Here is a 20,482-nt window from a genome sequence, read left to right as displayed (position 1 = left end):
TGGAGAGGTCAAGGGGGCAGGATGAGGTTAGTAGGTAGGAAATGGAGATGCGGCATGAGGTGGGAGGAGGGGATAGGTGAGAGGAAGTACAGGTTAGGGAGGCGGGGACAGGTTGGGCAGGTTTTAGGATGCATTGGGAGGGAGGGGAGATCTTGAAGCTTGTGAAATCCACGTTGATACCATTGGGCTGCAGGGTTCCCAAGCGGAATATGAGCTGCTGTTTCTGCAACCTTCGAGTGGCATCACTGTGGCACTGCAGGAGGCCCAGGATGGACAGGTCATCTAAGGAATGGGAGGGGGAGTTGAAAAGGTTCGTGAGTGGGAGGTGCAGTTGTTTATTGCCAACCGAGCGAAGGTGTTCTGCAAAGCGGTCCCCAAGCCTCCGCTTGGTTTCTCCAATGTAGAGCTAGCCACAACGGGTACAGCGGATACAGTACACCACATTGGCAGATGTGCAGGTGAACATCTGCTTGATGTGGAAAGTCGTCTTGGGGCCTGGGATGGGGGTGAGCGAGGAGGTGTGGGGGCAAGTGTAGCACTTACTGCGGTTGCAGGGGAAGGTGCCGGGTGTGGTGGGGTTGGAGGGGAGTGTGGAGCAGACAAGGGAGTCCCAGAGAGAGTGGTCTCTCCAGAAGGCAGACAAGGGTGGGGATGGAAAAATGTTTTTGGTGGTGAGGTCGGATTTTAGATGGCGGAAATGTCGGAGGTTGATGCGTTGTATCCGGAGGTTGGTGGGGTGGTATGTGAGGACGAGGGGGATTCTCATTTGGTGGTTATTGCAGGCACGGGGTGTGAGCGATGAGTTGCGGGAAATGCGGGAGACACGGTCGAGGGCGTTCTCGACCACTGCGGAGGGGCGTTGCGGTCCTTAAAGAATGAAGTCATCTGGGATGTACGGGAGTCAAATGCCTCATCCTGTGAGCAAATGCAGCAGAGGCAAAGGAATTGAGAATGGGGGTGGAGTTTTTGCAGGATCATTGTGACAATGAGAAGGAAATAAAAAAAATACAAAACCTGCATTCCAGATCTCACTGCCGCATGGGATTCCCCGTGTGCCCAAAGATACATGGGTTCGGAATCACATGAAGACCAATGGCACCATCTCGTATCTCTAGATAGCTATAATCCTCAAATCAAGTGGCAGCTACTGATAACTATCTTTCATGTTGTTTCCTTCCTTCATCTAAATAATGAAACACATAGATTGGAGAACACATCCAGAAATATGAAAATAATACAGTCTTTCTGCAGGCTTAGCATGGATACAATAATATTTACAGCAACGTATGGTTGTGCTAAAAGTCTTGTAAAGAATATTAATATTGCACTTGGATAGGCATGGAACAGAGGTGAACAAATATTATATGGAACATTTGGGACTGAAACAAACCTTGCAGAGATTTTTTGTTGATTGTTCAACCCAATTGATTGTTAACATTTTAAACAATCCATTTCTCTTGTTCAAATACACAAGGCCTGCGCATCAATTCCTGTCACTCTCTGCCCCAACTCCCTCACCAAGACCACAGGGCCCCCATGAACAGGTAAAAGTCTTGTTGCAGGCTGAACAAGATTACGTTTGCCCCTAGAAAATTCCTTGTGGTCAACAGCAGAGATCAGTTGGTCCATGGCCAGCTTCTGTCAAAGAGGGGAATTGGTTACTGCTTTATCTGCGTATTTGGTTAGAAATGGAACCAGCAGAAAATTGATGTTTAGTTGTTTGTGGATCTTTTGGCAATGTAGTTAGTTATAACCTTGCAAAACAAATGTCACAACCACAATTTTTTGATGATGTGATGTTGTCTGTGGCTAAAAGGGAACACTGTGAAAAGGCAATTAAAGGATTCAGCCAAAGTACAAAACCGATCATGAGGGAAGGCATTATTATTCACTGATCTTTCAGGTAAGCAGTGAAACATTCAAGTTAGATTTTTAATTTCACATGGAAAGTAATGATTTCGCTGAAAGGTTAGTCCATTCAATATGTAACAAGCAAACTGGAACAATACTAGTGATTTCACTGTTCATGAGGTACCACCATAACAAATTTATACTCATACTAATATTAGGGTTTTAATACAGCTACAACATAGTTTTATAAAACATAAAGCAATGCTCATTCAGAAAATAAGTATGGTACTACCAGGATTATGTGTGAATAATATGCCAATGCCTCATCATCCTTTACAAGCCCAAAACTTCAGGCATCATTCCTAAATAAACACATCACATGTGCCAGCATACTGCTCTGTATACCAACATGATAGGTGCATTTATAAAATGTAGTAACTCCAGAGAAGTACAAAAATCATGTTTTAACAAATCAAAAATTAAAATGACTCCTTTTATATCTACTCCACTTACATATCTGTGGGCAAAATTTGATACCCTTTATTTGTTTGTTTTCTATTTCAAGGTTGAATTAAAATAGTATTTTGTTTTACGGCAATTAGATATATAAATTTTTAAACTTTCTTTACAATCGTAATATCAATTCAATGGAACTATTTTCAGCTTCACTTACTTCATATTACTTATGTAGAGAGCCAGTTACCATTACCTAAAAATGTAAATGAATTACAGACATATTTGCTCAGCCATACAAGGTCAGTATTCTGTTTGATTGTTTAGTCAAACTAGAAAACATGTAATAAGTAATACATCTGAGTTAATGAACAAAGCTTCTGTAGAATCCAGACTTTCAATGCCGATATTAACTCCAAAAGCTTTGTATTCAGTATTTTTCAAGCACAGGTATTGTTTTGCTACCACATGCATTCTTATAGATTAAAAAGATTGAGTTTCAACTCAACCATTCCCTTCAACAGACTGGGGACAAAATGACTTGCTGTTACAACAGCATTTACCTGGAATATGATAAATCCATCCTACAAGGTCAGCGTATCCGATAAGAAAAATTCTCAAGCTGGATATTAAGTTGTCTACTCTGAAACAATTCCAAACATGAATCAGCAATAAACTGCTATCTGTTACTACACAAACTAAAAATATGGGGTATGGGGTAACATATTGTCATGGATAGAGGATTGGCTGGCTAACATAAGGTGGAGTGCAGGATTATCAAGTAATTTTTGACTTGGCAAGTTATGACCTGAACTATTTAAAAGTTTTGACATTAACCTTGAAGAAGGGACTATATGTATAGTTATTAAATTCCCTGATGACACCAAAATGGATAAGTAAATGTACAGGAAGACCTTAAAGAGTCTACAAAGGGATTGAGGTAGATTTGGTGAGATAGCAAAAATTTGGTACAAAGAGTACAATGTGCAAAATGTGAACTCATCCGGTGACATGAGCTTGAAAAGCTCTGTGGTACACAGGGATCTGGGTTTCCTTGTCCATGACTCACAGCAAGTTAGTATGCAGTTACATTAAGTAATTAGGAAGCAAATGGAATTTATTTATTTGCTGAGGAGGGAATGGAATACAAAAGTAGGGAAGCTGTGCTGCAATTGCACAAGGAAATAGAAGTATTGTGTAAACTTCCATTCGCCTTACTTAAGAAAGTATACAATAACATGAGAAAAAATTCAGAGAAGGTTCACTTAACCGATACCTTGATTGAAGGAGCTACCTTAGGAGGAATAGTTGGACAGGTTGCTTTGCGTGCAGTGGAGTTCAGAAGAATGAGAAGTGTTCTTCTTAAGAGGGTGAAAACTGAGAGGATGTTTTCCATTTTGGGACGGATTGTGACTAGCCAACAGAGAATAGTAATAAGATGTCTCCCTCTATGATGAGGAGAACTCTTTTCTCTCAGAGGGTTGGTCTGCTCCACAGGTAGTAGAAATGGAAAGCTATTTTTAAGACCGAGTTAGATAGATTCTTGTTTGACAAAGGAGAGCAAAGGGTTTTGTGGCAAAACAAGAAGCCGCAACCAGATCAGCCACAATCTTATCAAATGACAGAACATGCTTTGTGTGCTGAATGACCTATTCCTATTCCTGTTCCTGTTTCTAATTCCTGTAATGATCTATATGTTTGATTATTGTGACTTACTTTAACTAATGAGGTTTTCACACCCTCAGTCAACTAGTCACATGTTACAACTGAGCCAAATATTCAAGTAGCCATCTATGTCACTTTATAATGAAGAAGAATAAAGCTGATCTAACTTGAATGGATGGTGATATCTGATATTACATTCAGTGGTTTAAAGGAAACACACTGCACAACCTAATAGATTTTCCGAACTTGATTTCTGCCAAAAAGCCATCTTAGTAATTTTTAAAGCTCAACAAAGCTTTAAATTATTTGTTTATAATATAATTGAATTCAGCATTCAATTTGAGAGGGAGGAGTTTGGTTGGAGCAACTGTGCTAAGCTTATATACGGGAAATTACAAAGAATGCGGGTAGAGCTGAATAGAGTGGTCTGGAAAGGAAATTAGCAGCAAAGGCAATTGAGGAGCGATGGCAGGCATTTCAGAAAACATGAACAGCAAATGTATATGTCATTGAGGAAGAAGGATTCTAGGAAGGCGTTCAGCCAACAGTGGTAATCAGGGAAGTTAAGGACAGCATCAAATTGAATGAAAAACATACAATTTGGCAAAGATTAGTGACAAGCCAGAGGATGAGGGAAGTTTTAAAAATTAACAAAAAAACTACCAAACATAAAAAGAGGGAGAAGCTGAACTTTGAGGGTAAACTTGAAGTAATATCAGTGCAGACAGTAAAAGCTTCTTTATATATATATATATATATATATAAAGAAGCTTTTACTGTCTGCATTGATATTACTTCAAGTTTACCCTCAAAGTTCAGCTTCTCCCTCTTTTTATGTTTGGTAGTTTTTTTCTTAATATAAAGGAAGACAGAAGCCAAAGTAAATAATGAAGGCTCCTGATGAAGAGTCTCAACCCAAAACGTCGACTTTCCTGCTCCTCTGATGCTATCTGACCTGCTGTGTTTCTCCAGCTTCACACTGTATTGACTTTGATTTCCAGCATCTGTAGTTCTTGCTATCTCCTAGTCATTGAAAACCATACTGCGAAGCTTCTTCCGAGGATGCCCACCTTGAAGAAGTTGTCCCCCCTCCCTCCAAAAAAATCTCAGTTGGACTCTCACCCACTGCAACCCCTGGTGATTTCCTCCGCATTGAAGCTCTTCGACCACATCCTGAAACAAACCCATTACTACAGCCACAACTCCTTTCTCAGTACTTGCCTACACAACCAGCTGTCCTGATAAAGGGTGCCAACCCGAAATGTTGACTTCCCTACTCCTCTGATGCTGCCTGACTTGCTGTGTTTCTCTAGCCCCACACTGTATCAACCCAAAGTAAATATATACCTCTTAGAGAATGGGGTTGGGTTAATAATAATGGTCAACCAGGAAATGGCAAACAAATTGAAGAAATACTTTGCAACAGTCTTCATTGTAGAAGGCACCAAAACATTCCAAAATTACTAAATAATCAAGTGGCAACAGTCAGAGAGGAAAAATAATCACAAGAGAAACCGTGAGAGGAAATCTAATGGGGCTAAAAGCCAATAGGTCCCCTACACTTGATGGAATGCATCCTAGGATATTGAAAGAAGTAGCGACAGCAATAGTGGACGCACTGGTAGTAATCATCCAAGAGTTTCGATTCTGTAAAAGTATCAGCGGATTGCAAACCTGTCAATGTGACATCTTTATTTTAGAAGGAAAGGAGACAAGAAAAAACCAGGCATCTATAGACTACATAGCTTAACATCTGTTAATGGGAAAATATTAGCATCTATTATAAAGGATGCAATAGCAGAGCACTTAAAAAGATGTATTACAATCAAGCAGAGACAGCATGGCTTGATGAAGCGGAAATCAAAGTAGACACCTTACTATAATTATTTGAGGAAGTAAGAAGCAGGATAGGTAAAGGGGAAGCAGTGAATGTAAAAGGGTGGGATTTTTGGAAAGCGTTCATAAGGTACCACACATTAGACTATTTAATAAGAAAAGAGCATAGTGTTGGGAGTAGAATTATACCATGGACAGAGGATTGGTGAACTAAGAAAGAGAGATGAAATAAAGGTGGCATTTTCAGGATGGCAACCTGTAACTAGTGGAGTGCCACAGTGATCAGTACCAATGATTGCACAATGTTCAGCACCATTCACATCTCTTCAGATACTGAAGCAATCCATGTTCAAATACAATAAGATCTGGGCAATATCCAGGCTTGGGCTAACAAGTGGCCAGTAATATTTACTCCACATAAGCAGCAGGCAATGACCATCTCCAATTAGAAACAATCTAATCACTGCTCTTCGACATTCAATGGTGACGGTGTAACTGAACTCCTACTATCAATATTCTCGGGGTCACCATTGACCAAAAACAAATGGGGAGGCATTGGCCTAGTGGTACTATCACTGGACTGTTAATCCAGAAATCCAGATGACATTCTGCAGACCCAGATTTGAATCCCGCCACAGCATACGGTGAAATGTGAATTCAATAAATATCTGGAATTAAGAGTCTAACAATGATCCTGAATCCACTGTCGATGGTTGGAAAAACCTTTCCAGTTCTCTAACGTCCTTTCGGGAAGGAAACTGCTATCCTTATCTGGTCTGGCCGACATGTGACTCCAGACCCATTGCGATATGGTTGACACGTAACTGCCCTCTGGGCAATTATGAATGGACAATAAATGCTGCCTAGCCAGCAACACCCTCCGCCATGAATGAATAAAGAATAAAGGAAACTCAGCCAGACTCATCACATACACAGAGTGGCTACAAAAGAAAGTCCAAAACTAGGAATATTGCAGAAATTAATTTACCTCCTGACTCTCCAAAGCCTGTCCACTATCTATAAGGCACAAGTCAGGAGTATGATGGAATACTCCCCACTTGCCTGGATAGGTGTAGTTCCTTCAATATTTAAGAAACTTGACACCATGCAGGGCAAAACAGCCTGCTTGATTGACGCCACATCCACAAGAATCCATTCCCTCTACCATTGACAGTCAGTAGCAGCAGTGTGTACCATTTACACAAAACATTTTAAAAACTCACCAAAGATTTTTAGACAGCACATTTCAACCCCTTGCCCACTTCCATCTAGAAAGGCAAGGGCAGTCAAAACCTGGGTACATTGCCACTTGCAAGTTCTCCTCCAAGGCACTCACTATTCTAACATGGAAATTTATCTCTGTTCCTTCACTGTGGCAGGGTCAAAATCCTGGAATTCACTCCCTAATGGCATTGTGGTTCAACCCATAGCAGGAGGACTGCAGCGGTTCAAGAAGGCAGCTCATCACCACCTTCTCAGGGGCAACTAGGCATGGGCAATAATTGCTGGCCAGACAGCAAATGTCCACATCCCATGAGTGAACAAAAACAAAAGAAGCTAGAACAAAGTGATTTAGGAAAAACTCCTGCATGAATCACAATGATCAATCATCCACATTCAGCAGTAAATTCAAAATTAGCCTTTATTTCAAAGGGAATGGAATATAAATGTAGAGATGTTTTACTAAACTATGCAAGGCACTAGTCAGGCCACAAGTGGAATACCCTAAGAGAAGATACATTGGCTTTACAGGCTGCCTGCAGAAGGTTTACTCAGCTGATCCCAGGTTTGGAGGGGCTGTTCAATAAGGAGAAGCTAAATAGATTGGTCCTGCACTTACTGGAATTTAGAAGAAGGGAAGGTGACTTCATTAAAACCCACAAGATTCTTAGGAGACTTGACAGGGAAAATATGGAGGGTTGTTTCCCCTTGTAGGAGTCTAGGGCCAGAATCCCTACAGTGTAGAAGCAGGCCATTTGGTCCATCGATTTCACATCAACCTTCCAAAGCATCCCACCTAGATCCATCCTATCCCATTAACCATGCATTGCCGCTGGCAATTCCACTTAGCCTGCATATCCATGGATACTATGGGCAACTTAGGATGGCCAATCCACTTGACCAGCACATCTTTGGACTGTGGGAAGAAACTGGAGCACCCAGAGAAAACCCATGCAGATATGCAGTGATTATGCAAATTCCACACAGACAGTTGCCCAAGGCTACATTCAAGCCTGGGTCACTGCTGGTGCGAGACAACAGTGCTAATCACTGAGCCACTGTGCCATAATCTCAGAATAAGGGGTCACATATTTAAGGCAGAAATTAGGAAGAATTTCTTGTCTCAGAGTGTAATGAATCTGTGGAATTCTTTACACAGAGGGCTGTTGAACATGGGTCATGAACTATATTCAAAGCTGAGATAGATATTTACTCAGTAAGGGGTGTAAGGGTTATGGTGAAAAGGCAGCAAAGTGCAATTGAGGGTTATCAGATTGGCCATAATCTCATTGAATAGCACAGCAGATTGGATGGGCACAATGGCCTACTTCTGCTCCTGCATCTTATTGTCTAACATGCAGAAATCAATGTCAGAATTAATCGTTTCCAATCTTCTAAAACCCAAGCAATAGCTTTGTTCACATCAGCTTAACCCAGAAAATATGTAATATTACCTCAGTGTTCCACTCAGAATAACAACTAATGCCACATTCTACTATTTGTGAGGAAATGGAAAAGCTAATTCAAGCACTGAATGGATACGGAGTTAAACTCAAACTCCAAAGGTCACCCACACATTTTGCCACTCCATCACTAGTTTCACAAAAACTTCATTTTGCTCTCTACTTCACCATTGAAATAAATTGACCTACAGGACTTTGCTGTATTTGCACAGTAGATTTGGAATTTAGCTTGCCACATAAAGTTACGGTTTGTCCATTCAATAACATGATAAATTCTAGTACTTGGCAATCAATATTTCTGAAACAGAAAATTAATTGTTATAAATTTAAAGTTATATTCTTCCAAGTGTTCTAAGAGATTTTTAAAATGTCAATTTTTTGTTTTCCGTTCTGTTTCTTTTTAATTCTTTCAATTCAGTTTTGCTTTCCCTTTACTTTCCTTTCTGGATCTGACTTGACAATCAGCAACATTAATAAAGATGTCCTTCTCAGTCTTTCAGCTGGATTTTGCTATTCATAACAAAAGGGCAATTTAAAAAGTTTGGTGCTTTTTGAGATAGCATGGGCTACCACAGAAGACAACATAACCTGACGGACTACAAAAAGCTGTCATCTACTCATCAGCAAAGACTTTCTAATTCAAGCCAACCCAATTTAACTGCAGAAAATTGCTTTGAATAATTAGCAATGACCTTCAGTAATCTCTCCTTAGCTTTGAAGACTAAAGTTGCAAAGCTTCGACTAACTTCAATCAGATCCCAACTGTTTGCAAGATAAAACCCTCCATGCAAACATTGAACAATCATCAACTACCTTAGATGGAAGGTTAAAGCATCCCTATGTGCAACTGTGAAACTCCTGGCCAGGCCCTGGAAAAGGTCAAAGAAAAGAAAACATTTTGCTGTTAGTTCCACAACCTTCCAAACTTATTGCTTACACTGATACATAGTTTGTCCTGTTCGGTCAGCTCCCAGATGCCTGGTTTCCCTCAGTAAGTTACAAGAAAATGTGAAAACCCAAACGTACAAGGAAAAGTTTAACTAACATAGAAAGCCATTAAACAACCTACTAACACAAGGTCTGACCTAGTCCAACTGAGTACAACTGTGAACAGCACTATAAATAAATTCCCATTTGGATGGAAATGCAATCAAAGCAGCAGGCATGTAAACTTTATAACCGAGGTGCATTTGTGAATACGATTCAACCGTTCTTCGGAAAAGTATATGAAGGCCAAATAAAACATACACACTGAAACCTTAAAACAAGCATCCATAAATCTTTATACCATAAACATGATCTTAAAAATCTGCTTGCCTGAACGCAGTCTTGCATAACTATACTTAACTTTTAATTTGTTCGGATAACGATCCTGCAATCTGTACTAAAACCAAGAGTAGTGACAAAAAGCAGATGGAAGTTTTTGGTTTCACCTCACTTAAAGGAGAGATATAAATGCGCGATACTATTTTGAAATTAATAAAGCAAAATGATACCTTTGGGCAAATTTGGGATGTGGGCATTTACGTACAGCCGCCGGCATGGAATTCGCATACATTCTTGCTCTCGGAATACGGGAATAAGTGTTTGAAGTGATATTTGTTGTCTTAACGTTCTCCATCGTAGCTGGCGACTTCTTCCTTGCGGTACAGGGAAATGCTCCAGCCCAAACTAAAGAGAAACCTCAATAAAAGGAAGGATGTCGTTCACGAGAGCTCCTTCTCTAAAGACGAATTTAGGAGGAATGTTAACCCAACCTCCCAGTCTGACAGCAATCTACGGGCTGCAAAAGTTAACAACTCCACCCCCTCGATCTGACACGCACATCAACCTAAAAGCAATATAAACCATTGTACTGTACAAAGCGCTAAACTGGACTGTGCACTTTTGCGCGTTCCTTTATAACAGCGAAATTTCACCTCAATGTTTTGCAGCGTCTTGTTTTTAACCGGCTCAACTTTTATTTTTCGTACTTATTGCAAATTTTCATCTAACAACAAAAGAAAGTACTCTTCTGGAGAGCAACACGACAATCTATTTACGATGAAGCATTTGGTTGAACATGTTTTGCTTCATTCTTTGTGTAGGAATTTGTCACAATGCAAATGAATGGCGAGCTATTGTAAAATGTTTGTTATCGGCCAAAAATGTCACTCTTGCAAATAATCCAATGAAGTGATGTAAAGACAGAAGTTAAAATCACAATATTTCAAATGAATAAACAATGTGATGCAAAGTCTCTTGTGTCGAAACATGCAGAATTCTGACATATTCGTTATGTTGTATGATTCTGACAGGCTGACTCAGCTTAGCCACAATGCTAATCGACCACTTGATCTTTCATATCACCAGCAGAATATCGTTGTAGAAAAAAATCTAGTCAGATTTCTTTCGCTTCGTTCGATTCCTTTATTGCGCTGAGTCAAAATCCTGGATCTTCCTTTCTAACAGCACTGTGGTGTCCCTAGCCTACAAGGACGGCTGTGATTTTAAAAGGCAGCCCATTCTGTACTCTCTCCATGGCAATTAATTGTGGACAATAATGCTGACCTAACTATCACCAACTACAGCCCATGAATGAAAAAGTAAGATCAAAGTCTGGATTATTTCATCTCAAGAAATCCATGGTGCTAAACTTTTTCTTTAATCTCAAAAAAATCACGAAGTTGACATAAAAATAGAAGTAACAGCATTCTGAAAGGGCTCACTGGACTTGTAATGTTGACTGTTTTCTCTCCACAAAAACTACCAGACCTGCTGAGTTTCTCCAGTTACTTATATTTTTTGTTTGAAATTTCCTGCATCCACAGTTCTTTGCTTCCTTATTTCATAAGTTTGACATCCCTGGGACCAGTAGCGCTCCACATTCAAATGCTTTATGTTACTAACAAAGTGTTGAACATTGAACATAGAACAACACAGGGCAGAACAGGCCCTTCAGCCCTCGATGTTGCATCGACCTGTGAACTAATCTAAGCCCCTCCCCCTACAGTATCCCGTCATTTCTAGGCCATATTCACTTTTTCGAGTGAACACAAATGAAAACCACTGAAGTATTAGCTTATATTGGGTACTCTGGTCTCGAACGTGAAACTTGCACTATTTTGGAAGATTATTAAACAACATTCCATAAAGTCTGTGAAAACTGATGGTTTCAGTTAGGGTGGAAAGGGAACACAACACACAGAGCATACTACATCAAAAAAAATCATACAATTAGTGCGACTGGGGAAAGGATTACCAACATGTTTGCCACACATCTTCAAACATTTGCTTTTACGGCAGATTAGATGCAATCTTGAACACGGTTTTCCTTAGCTTTTTATCAAGGGTCACAAAACTTATGGAAAAAGGCTATGGGAAGGAAAAGAATTAAAAGAATGCCTATTGAAAAGGACATGAGCAGCATGTAACCTGGCCATTTTTTTAAACAACCAGGACATTTGCACCTAGCTGCAGCCAGGAGTCCTGAACGGATAACCTACCTCTACATTCCCTTGAGGTCCCAGGATCACAGGTTTGAAAGAATACCAATATAAAGGTGAATAACAGTATGAGAGGATACTGACTCATTGGCGAGTGAGTACAGATTGGCATCAAGTATGTACAAGTTAAATAAAGACTGACAGTTAACCGCCAATCTTTGTTTAAATTTAAATGAGACTGATTATTCAAGGAACTGTCCCAAGGACTGAACCAGGAAAATGGCCACCAGCATTCCCTCTAATTTTCTTTCCTGTTGTGCTGGCCTCTGAGGTCCATGCATAGCAATGATTTCCACAGCTAGAAGTCAATATCATGATCAGCATACTGACACCATGTAGGGAACTACTGCACAACATAAAGGGGATGGCACAGTGGCTCAGTTAGTTAGCACTGCTGTCTCAGCAAACCCAGCAACCCGGGTTTGACTCCATCCTTGGGTGACTGTCTGTGTGGAGTTTGCACATTCTCCCCGTGTCTTCATGGGTTTCCTCTGGGTGCTCCAGCTTCCTCCCACAGTACAAAAATGTGCAGGTTATGTGGATTAGTCATGCTAAATTGCTCAAAGTGTTCAGGGATGTGTGGATTAGGTGGGTTACAGGGGAATGGGTCTGGGTGGGATACTCTGAAGGTCAGTGTGGACTTGTTGGGCTGAAGAGCCTGATTCCACACTGCAGGGATTCTATGACATTGAATTTGCTCTCACTTATTTTGTTTGGATGCAACAAGCACAATTTGGGATGTGATGATCGGTTTCGTATACAAATTTCAGTGATGGTGTGATGCCAAACAACCAAGGATTGACAGATTTCATCAAAGAACATGTTCTTTCAGTTATTCACTACAGGTAATGTCAGGACCATACTGAACCTGCCTGGGTCAGAAAAATCCCAAACTTTGGATAGAGGGACCCTATGGCGAGAAATATGGCAGAATTGCATGAGAAGCTCATTAGGCTTATCTTAACATTAAGAACAACTCATTGCATCTTTTAATTAAATTCCAGAAGTCAAGGCAAGTTGCCTATTAAGATTGTTTCTTAAAGATCTTATTAACTGCAGAACTCACCCCATTAATAGTAGCTTTCTATCATACCACCTGCCCTGAGCAAACTAGATGCCAATTCTTGACGTAAAAGTGAGAGTGGGCACCTTACAACTCCAGCTTGGTGCTTGTTCCAAAGGACCTCCATGTTGGAACCAGGGACCAACACGTCAGGGCCACTCAATGGATGCCAGTCATATGCACCTCACATCTACAGACATTGGCACCAGCATGTGCCAGTCTCTAAGAAACCGCATGGCACAGCTCATCATCTTGCCATGTACCACAGGGCACATCAGCAACTATGATTGTAATGCTGCTGCAAGTACACTTTGTGCCCAGGGACACACATCTCCAGTCTGTTTGTCTGTTTCTCAGCCCACACTCACGTTGAGCCCACATTGATGCTCACAACATCCCTGCCAGTCCTTGCCTTGCATTTTAGTACCTTGCCCTTCAGTGAGAGATACCAGGCTCACTTTGAGTTCAATGCCATTTCACACACACACACACACACACACACACACACACACACACACACACACACATATACACACACATACACACACACACACACACACACACACACACACACACACACAGGCAGGAAGCTTGTCACAGTGTCAGGAATCCTCAGTCAACTCAAGGGCAATAGACCTTTAAATTTATACCAGTGGTCCAGGCACAGTAAATCAAGAGCAGCCTCCAATACTATCTAAGTGCATGGGTACAGTCAGTCAGTAGCTTGGACTGTCAGATTCAGTATGTTCAGTTCACGAGAGTTGAGGAGGTAAATGTCAGGCAGCCCATGACAAGACTGCAGTCATTCTGCCCTATAGTGGTCTGTTTTCCTTCTGGAATAAGACAGTGATAGGTATGAGGGAAATAAAAGTGGATGGCACAGGTACTGACTTTGATGCAAGCAAAGAGTTGTCACGAGCAAGTCTGTGCACAACACAGAGGCCATGCAGGGTTAATGGTGTCAGGGGTTGGGCTAGGTGAGAGTGAGGGAGTGAAGTTGTTGCTGACAGTAATGAAAATGGTAGAACATGAGGGAGGCAAGTTCATTGGTACAGGTAGAGTGAAGGTGAAATATCAGAGAGAAAGTCATGGCATTTACACTGATGGAGTGGACAAGATAGGTGACCTTTTTCCTATATTGCTGTGCATTCCATTAAGCAGCTGAGACTGCACTGATCCAGTTGGTAACCTTGGAAGAGTCTTGCATGGTCTGGTATCATGGCCTCATCGGCTGATCTTAGAGGAGTAGACATGTCACCTCTGCGCCACCTAATCCACTAGGAACAATTTTACCTTCTCTTGTTATGTCTATGGCAAATTTGTGGAACCATCCGGGGTAATCCTGGAGTAACAATGCTTGTCCAGGTAAACAAATGTGGTACCAGTGCCACGTATGCCAATCCATTCTGGGATATCCCAGCAGTGGCTAGTTGTTCCGCGACTACAGGTGGAAGAATGGGACTAGACTCAGCTGGGAAGAATGCCATGGGTGGTGTAGGTCGTTGGTGAGGTGACTTTGGAAAGATGTGTCAGGAAATGTCTCTAGGCCTCATGGAGAGAAGCCATCCATGAAACCTAACAAAACTTACACTTAGCCAAAATAAACATAAGATTTGGCCTAGAGTGTTCCATGATTAAACAGTATTTATGAAATAATCCTGTATGTGTGAAGAATTCCCATATGTGACAAGCTTAAGACTGTCAGAGTCAGAGTGTTGGATAATTGCGCATTAGGGATGTGAATGCATTGACACACAGGGAACTGGTCCGAGCAGACAGAAAGAATGAACGTGCACCTTTTCAAACTTTACAAAATAGGTAACATTATTCCCCGGTTCATTCCTCATGACATCACCTGCTGCTCTGATTTGGTCAATCAAAGTCAAACTGACTGGTGTAAGTTTAAACAAAGCTTGGTAGTTAAAACAGTCTCATTAATGGGTGCATTCTGCATAATGACCACACCTCTACCAATCAGTGTCCACTTGCTAATCAATCTACACTCTTCTATCATACAGTAATAAATGCTATTCCACATACTTTGCTATTGTTGTGAATGTCCTGATGTTTGCAAGATGAAATGCTTCAGCATAATGTGTTTTTTTTCAACAATACTCAAGTTCTGCACTTGCACACACCTACTAGAAAGTCAGAAATGAAGATGATCTTTGCACAGTGTTCAGTGCCATTCACAATGTCATTGATATTGAAAGTAGCTTATGCCACAATCAGATCTGGTTATACACAGGATTGGACTGAAAATTGCAGGTATTATGCAGGGCACACAAATGAAAGGCAATGACCATCTTCAAAAAGGGAGTCTAATTATCTCTCTTTGAAGTTCAATAGCATTGTCATCACTGAATCCCACGCCGTCCCCACACTAACACCCTGGAATTATCATTGGTCGGAATCATAAATGGAATAACTATATAAATATCGTGCCTACAAATGGCAGGTCAGAGTTTGGGAGTAGTGATTAGTAATTTACCTCCTGGTAATTTCCCCATTGTAGCAGAGACAACTTTGGATGCGAGATGGAATGTATAATTAGAGAATTTCATATTGTCCTGCCTCTTAGGAGGTCGAATACTGGAAGCTTGCTGCTCCAGTTTCACAGCAGGGAAATATTGGAAAGGGATCCACAATTGGTTCCAACATCGGTCTAGAAGCCCTGGAGGAAAATCCCACCCTCCAACTTTTCAAAGCCTGTCCAACATCTACAAGGCACAAATCAAGAGAGTGATGGGATATTCTACACTTGCTTGGCTGAGTACAATGCCGAAAACAATCAACAAGGTCAACATCATTCAGGACAAAGAAGTCCAGTTGACTGCACCTCATCCAGGACTTTCAACCTTCATTACCTTCACCACAGATTTACAGTGAAAGAGTGTTTACCATAAACAAAATGCACATGAGCCACCTACCAGCATTTTACAAACCTGTGATCTGTTCTACCGAGTAGAACAAGGACAACAGGTAACATATTAACACCATCGCTTGCAAATCTCTTATTAAAGCTTTACCCCAACCTGATTTGGAACTATAATGTCATTCTTTCAGTGTTATTAGATCAAAATCATCAAAATCCTTCCCTAACAAAAATTCAATGTACACCACCTGGATGGTTGCAGTTAACAAAGATAACTTATCACTAACCTCTCAAGGGCAATTAGGATGATTAATAATTACTAGCCTAGCCACTGATAGCCACAATTGATAAACAAATTTAAAAGAACTTGTTTATGTCTAGAGAGGAAGGTATCTAGTGGAGTACCCAAGCACGTAAAGTTAATACTTCCAAAACACAAGTCTTGGACTGAACAACATCAGATTTTCATTAACAACAAGTTTCAAGTTTTAAAAAGGCTCCTGCTTATACCTATCAAGTTGTCAAAGCCAAAAATTGCATTTATATGGTGGAGATTTGAGTAGAACCGAGAATCAATTTATAAAATCTTCTGTGCCACTGAAGCCTGGAAGAGAATTGCTGGCCTCCATTTGATTCCTATCTATATCTTTTGTGTATCCTTCAGTACAGATGGAATATAAACAAAATATGCTGATATATTTCATTTAAGAATCAGCAAATTCAGGTAATTTATGTGGACAGCATTCGTACACAATGATATAAAAAGTGACTAATCAAATTAAAGGAGCAACTGGAAGTAAGAAATGATTACTGAGGACATCACATAAAAATAACATATTCATTAATACAATGAAATGGTTAGCTTAGTTTCAGATAAATTTAAAGCTTGATAATTGAACTTCACAAACAATGTTTTCCATGCTTGTGCCACATTCCTCTATGTGCTTTGTCATCTGGGAGACTGAAATCTTCTGATTTCAGACAGCAAGAAGCAACTTTAGATTTCAGTCCAAAATTGGTATGAGTTTATCATTGTTATCATGCTTCCTAGCAAGACGTTGGTATCAGGAAACCTGAACTATTTGTTGCTTGCCCTATATTTGACTATAAATGCTTTATCTGCTATAATTGTCAGCATCACACACTAATATTCATATTCTGCCAATTGTTTTACGGGCAGCAATAACTAACTAGGCATCATCTGCTGAGATTGTCATTCTGATAATAAAAATATATGGATGGGGATAATCTATATTTGCATCTTTATAATTTCAACTGATAGGGCTGTGACAATTTCCTTTGGCCATTCGAGATAATGGGAACTGCAGATGCTGGAGATTCCAAGATAATAAAATGTGAGGCTGGATGAACACAGCAGGCCAAGCAGCATCTCAGGAGCACAAAAGCTGACGTTTCGGGCCTAGACCCTTCATCTGATGAAGGGTCTAGGCCCGAAACGTCAGCTTTTGTGCTCCTGAGATGCTGCTTGGCCTGCTGTGTTCATCCAGCCTCACATTTTATTATCTTTCCTTTGGCCATTCATTCTGTTGTGGGAAGAAAGACGGTTGTTATATTGTCTTGAGAATAAACAGTCCTTGTAGCTTACATGGACAAGTACTTCATAATTGGAGGGAATCAGTTATTTGTTCTTCTCAATTATGGGTTTATGTTTTATAGAATGTGCTCAGTCTATCTTCCCCCATTCTTTGATGCCTATTCGCAAACTTTGATTAAGGATACAACACTGGTATATTTCCTGTTTGGTAAACTGTGGGCTCCAAGTGGATGCTGTGTGTGCGTGTGTGCTTGTGTGCGTGTGCGTGTGCGTGTGCGTGTGTGTGTGTGTGTGTGTGTGTGTGTGTCCTTCCTTCTGTCTGTGTATGAGAGAGAGAGAGAGAGGGAGAGACAGGAGTGGAGTGCAATCCATAATTAGTTGATCACATTGGCCAGCATTGTTTCTGAGCCAGAGGGAGCCGTAATATATCTGACGCAATTAGGTGAACGTTTCACAGCACTGCACACAGAGCTGCCCAGTTGTACCTGAAAGCTGACTTCTAGGTGTATATTCAGTTTATTCTTACATGAGATGTGGTCATGGCTAGTAAGACCAGCATTCATGGACTATCCATTGTTGCCTTTGAACTGACTGACTTACTGGACCATTTCAGACAGCATTTAAGAGTAAACCACATTGCTCCAATGCTGATGTTACATGCAGGCCAGATCAGGTAAGGCTGACAGATTTGCTTCCCTAAGGAACGTTGAACAAGTTGAGTTTTATCATATTAGATGATAACTTGATGATTACTGAAACTAGATTTATATTCCAACTTTTAGGAATTGGTTTCATTTAAATTCTATCAGCTACCATACTGGGATTTGAATCTGTCCTCCTAGCCTCGAGGTTACTAGCCAGTAACATTACTACGATGTTACCTGCTTCTCAGTGAAACATTTGTTTGATTGTTCACCTATTTACAGATCTATAAGAAAATTATATCCAGCAGTCCTTAAGTATTCAAGGAGCAGATAAGATGCTTCCCCTCTCTAATCCTTACCCCAACTTTACTGCTGCTAGCAGTCTGATCTCACAGTATGAAAGGATTGCAAGCTCTTGATAATGCCCCATTATCAATATCAACAGATTAAATACAGTATGGCCTGATGCAGATTTAAAGTTTAACAATATGACACAGGGCCATCGTTAGAACAGTCACTACTGTACCAATGTTTACATTTTTCCGTTTACCTCCTCTATATAGACAGAATGTACTCAGCAATGTCATACAAACATTTAAATGTCCATATATAAACATCACCAATCATGTGTCTACACACCAATCCTGCATTTGATTTGATTACAGTATTGCTCTTCATCTGGATTTTGGAACAAACCATTTCAGCTCCAAGTTCAATGAATTTTGGTTAAATTGAATGGCTGATTAAAGGTCATGTCACTCATTCTCAGTCTTAAATATTTTACACTTAAAAAGTTAAGCATTGATGATTCACAACCATAAGGATATCACCATTGTCATGGACTGTTGAGTTTTAGTATGCTTTTAAATGGATACTCATTTGAAGCTAACTGAACCAGATCTGTGCCTGGGAGTGAAAGATAATTATTTCCACCATGCATGCTCCACACAAATTATTTTCAGATTGTAGCTCCCAAATATGTAAGGGAGTAAGGAGAGAGTGCATTGTCTTGCTCACAGCACAGCTCAAGAAAAGTTTGTGATCCATCTGCTCATATTGTATCAATAGAATCTTCAGTTTACATGTACGCTTTGAACAATGAGACACTAGGGGACAAAGGTCTATCTAGTAAAATTAATCATCATAAAATCTTCTATTTTATTCCCACACAAAACAGTATGAACTTGGAATATGAATGGATTTTATCAGAGGTCCTGGAACAGCTTTAGCTCCAGAAAGTGTTATCCAATTCAAATATAAATCAAACAGGAATATAAATACATTCTTTTTAAATTGCCAAATTTATTTATTAATCAGCAACTTTATGCAAAGAAGTCATGTTATAAAGAAAAACTTAATGTAAAATCTTGTTAACTGATCTTCATCCAGCCAGAGAATAACTAATATGATTCAAAAAACAAAACAGTAGTAAAACTGTAATTATCTAAACCTTTCAATGTCATTGTGCCCATAGGAAGCCCGGAACCCAAAGGTACTTGAACCTGGAAATCTGAGAATAGCAAATGGGGAGGGCTACAAATTGAAAACAACTGACAAACATGCAATAAATAACTGCTGATGTGAAAAAAAATAGATTCATTCAGTCGATCCCGGGTATGGAGGGACTGTCTTATGAATAGAAGTTGAGTAGGTTGAGCCTACATTCATTGGAATTGAGAAAAATGAGAGGTGACCTCAATGAAGCACAGAAGAATCTTAGGGGACGTGACAAGGTAAATGTGAAAATGTGGAATTGTTTCCTCTTGTAGGAGAGAATAGGACCAGGGCATCACCTCAGGAGACGGGTTGACGCATTTAAAACAGAGAAAAGATTTTGGACAGATTGCAGGGAGCAAGGCACCCCTTACCACCCTGGGTATATCACACTGCACACCCACTAGCTCCCTCCTCTCACATGAGCCTCCAGCTTTTCCTTCCATTCTGTGAATGAAGGGCTCCAAACATCAGGCTTAACCTTGTTATGACTACCTATTCACAGTTTATCGCCCCTACCACCTGCAGCTTCTGACACTTCCTAGGTACTTCTGGTTCCAGCACAGGGCCATCAGAAGTGGGAAGCCAAGGCTTGTCACCCCAACCCTAGGGGCAGTTATAGGCAGAAGCCATGTTTTAGAAACCGAGAGCGGTTTAAAGATGTGCATAATGTTGACTGACTCCGAGGAACACAGGAAACTACACCAATCTCTCAAAAGAAGGTAAATTCCTTTCTGCCTGATAGCTGCCCCTGCAGTGAAAGCTGTGGGAAATCCTATCTTGGTCTGCCTTCCCTTGTCATTTGTATAATTGCATCAGGGGTGGGATGAAGCTCTTAAATAGCCACTAGCTCAAGAATGGCAGGCTGCCTTGTCCA

General features: G+C 40.4%; 1 protein-coding gene across 8 annotated transcripts in view; it reads right to left on the bottom strand.

Annotated features, from left to right (window-relative positions):
- The window catches only part of LOC125461531 (rho GTPase-activating protein 18), a 129,173-nt gene that overhangs the window by 58,268 nt on the left and 50,423 nt on the right, over window positions 1-20,482 (bottom strand). For 4 of the 8 annotated variants that reach the window (XM_048550434.1, XM_048550435.1, XM_048550436.1 and 1 more), the window contains exon 1: window positions 9,986-10,244. The exons of the other annotated variants lie outside the window; for them this stretch is intronic. In XM_048550434.1, the coding sequence (XP_048406391.1) occupies window positions 9,986-10,110 (125 nt within the window). In that variant the 5' untranslated portion in view covers window positions 10,111-10,244. Of the gene's footprint in view, window positions 1-9,985; window positions 10,245-20,482 lie in introns of those variants that run through there. 8 annotated transcript variants of the gene reach the window in all.

Source organism: Stegostoma tigrinum, chromosome 19 (genome assembly GCF_030684315.1).
Source record: "Stegostoma tigrinum isolate sSteTig4 chromosome 19, sSteTig4.hap1, whole genome shotgun sequence".
Classification (NCBI taxonomy): Eukaryota; Metazoa; Chordata; class Chondrichthyes; order Orectolobiformes; family Stegostomatidae; genus Stegostoma; species Stegostoma tigrinum.
This window is presented reverse-complemented; position numbering and strand designations above follow the sequence as displayed.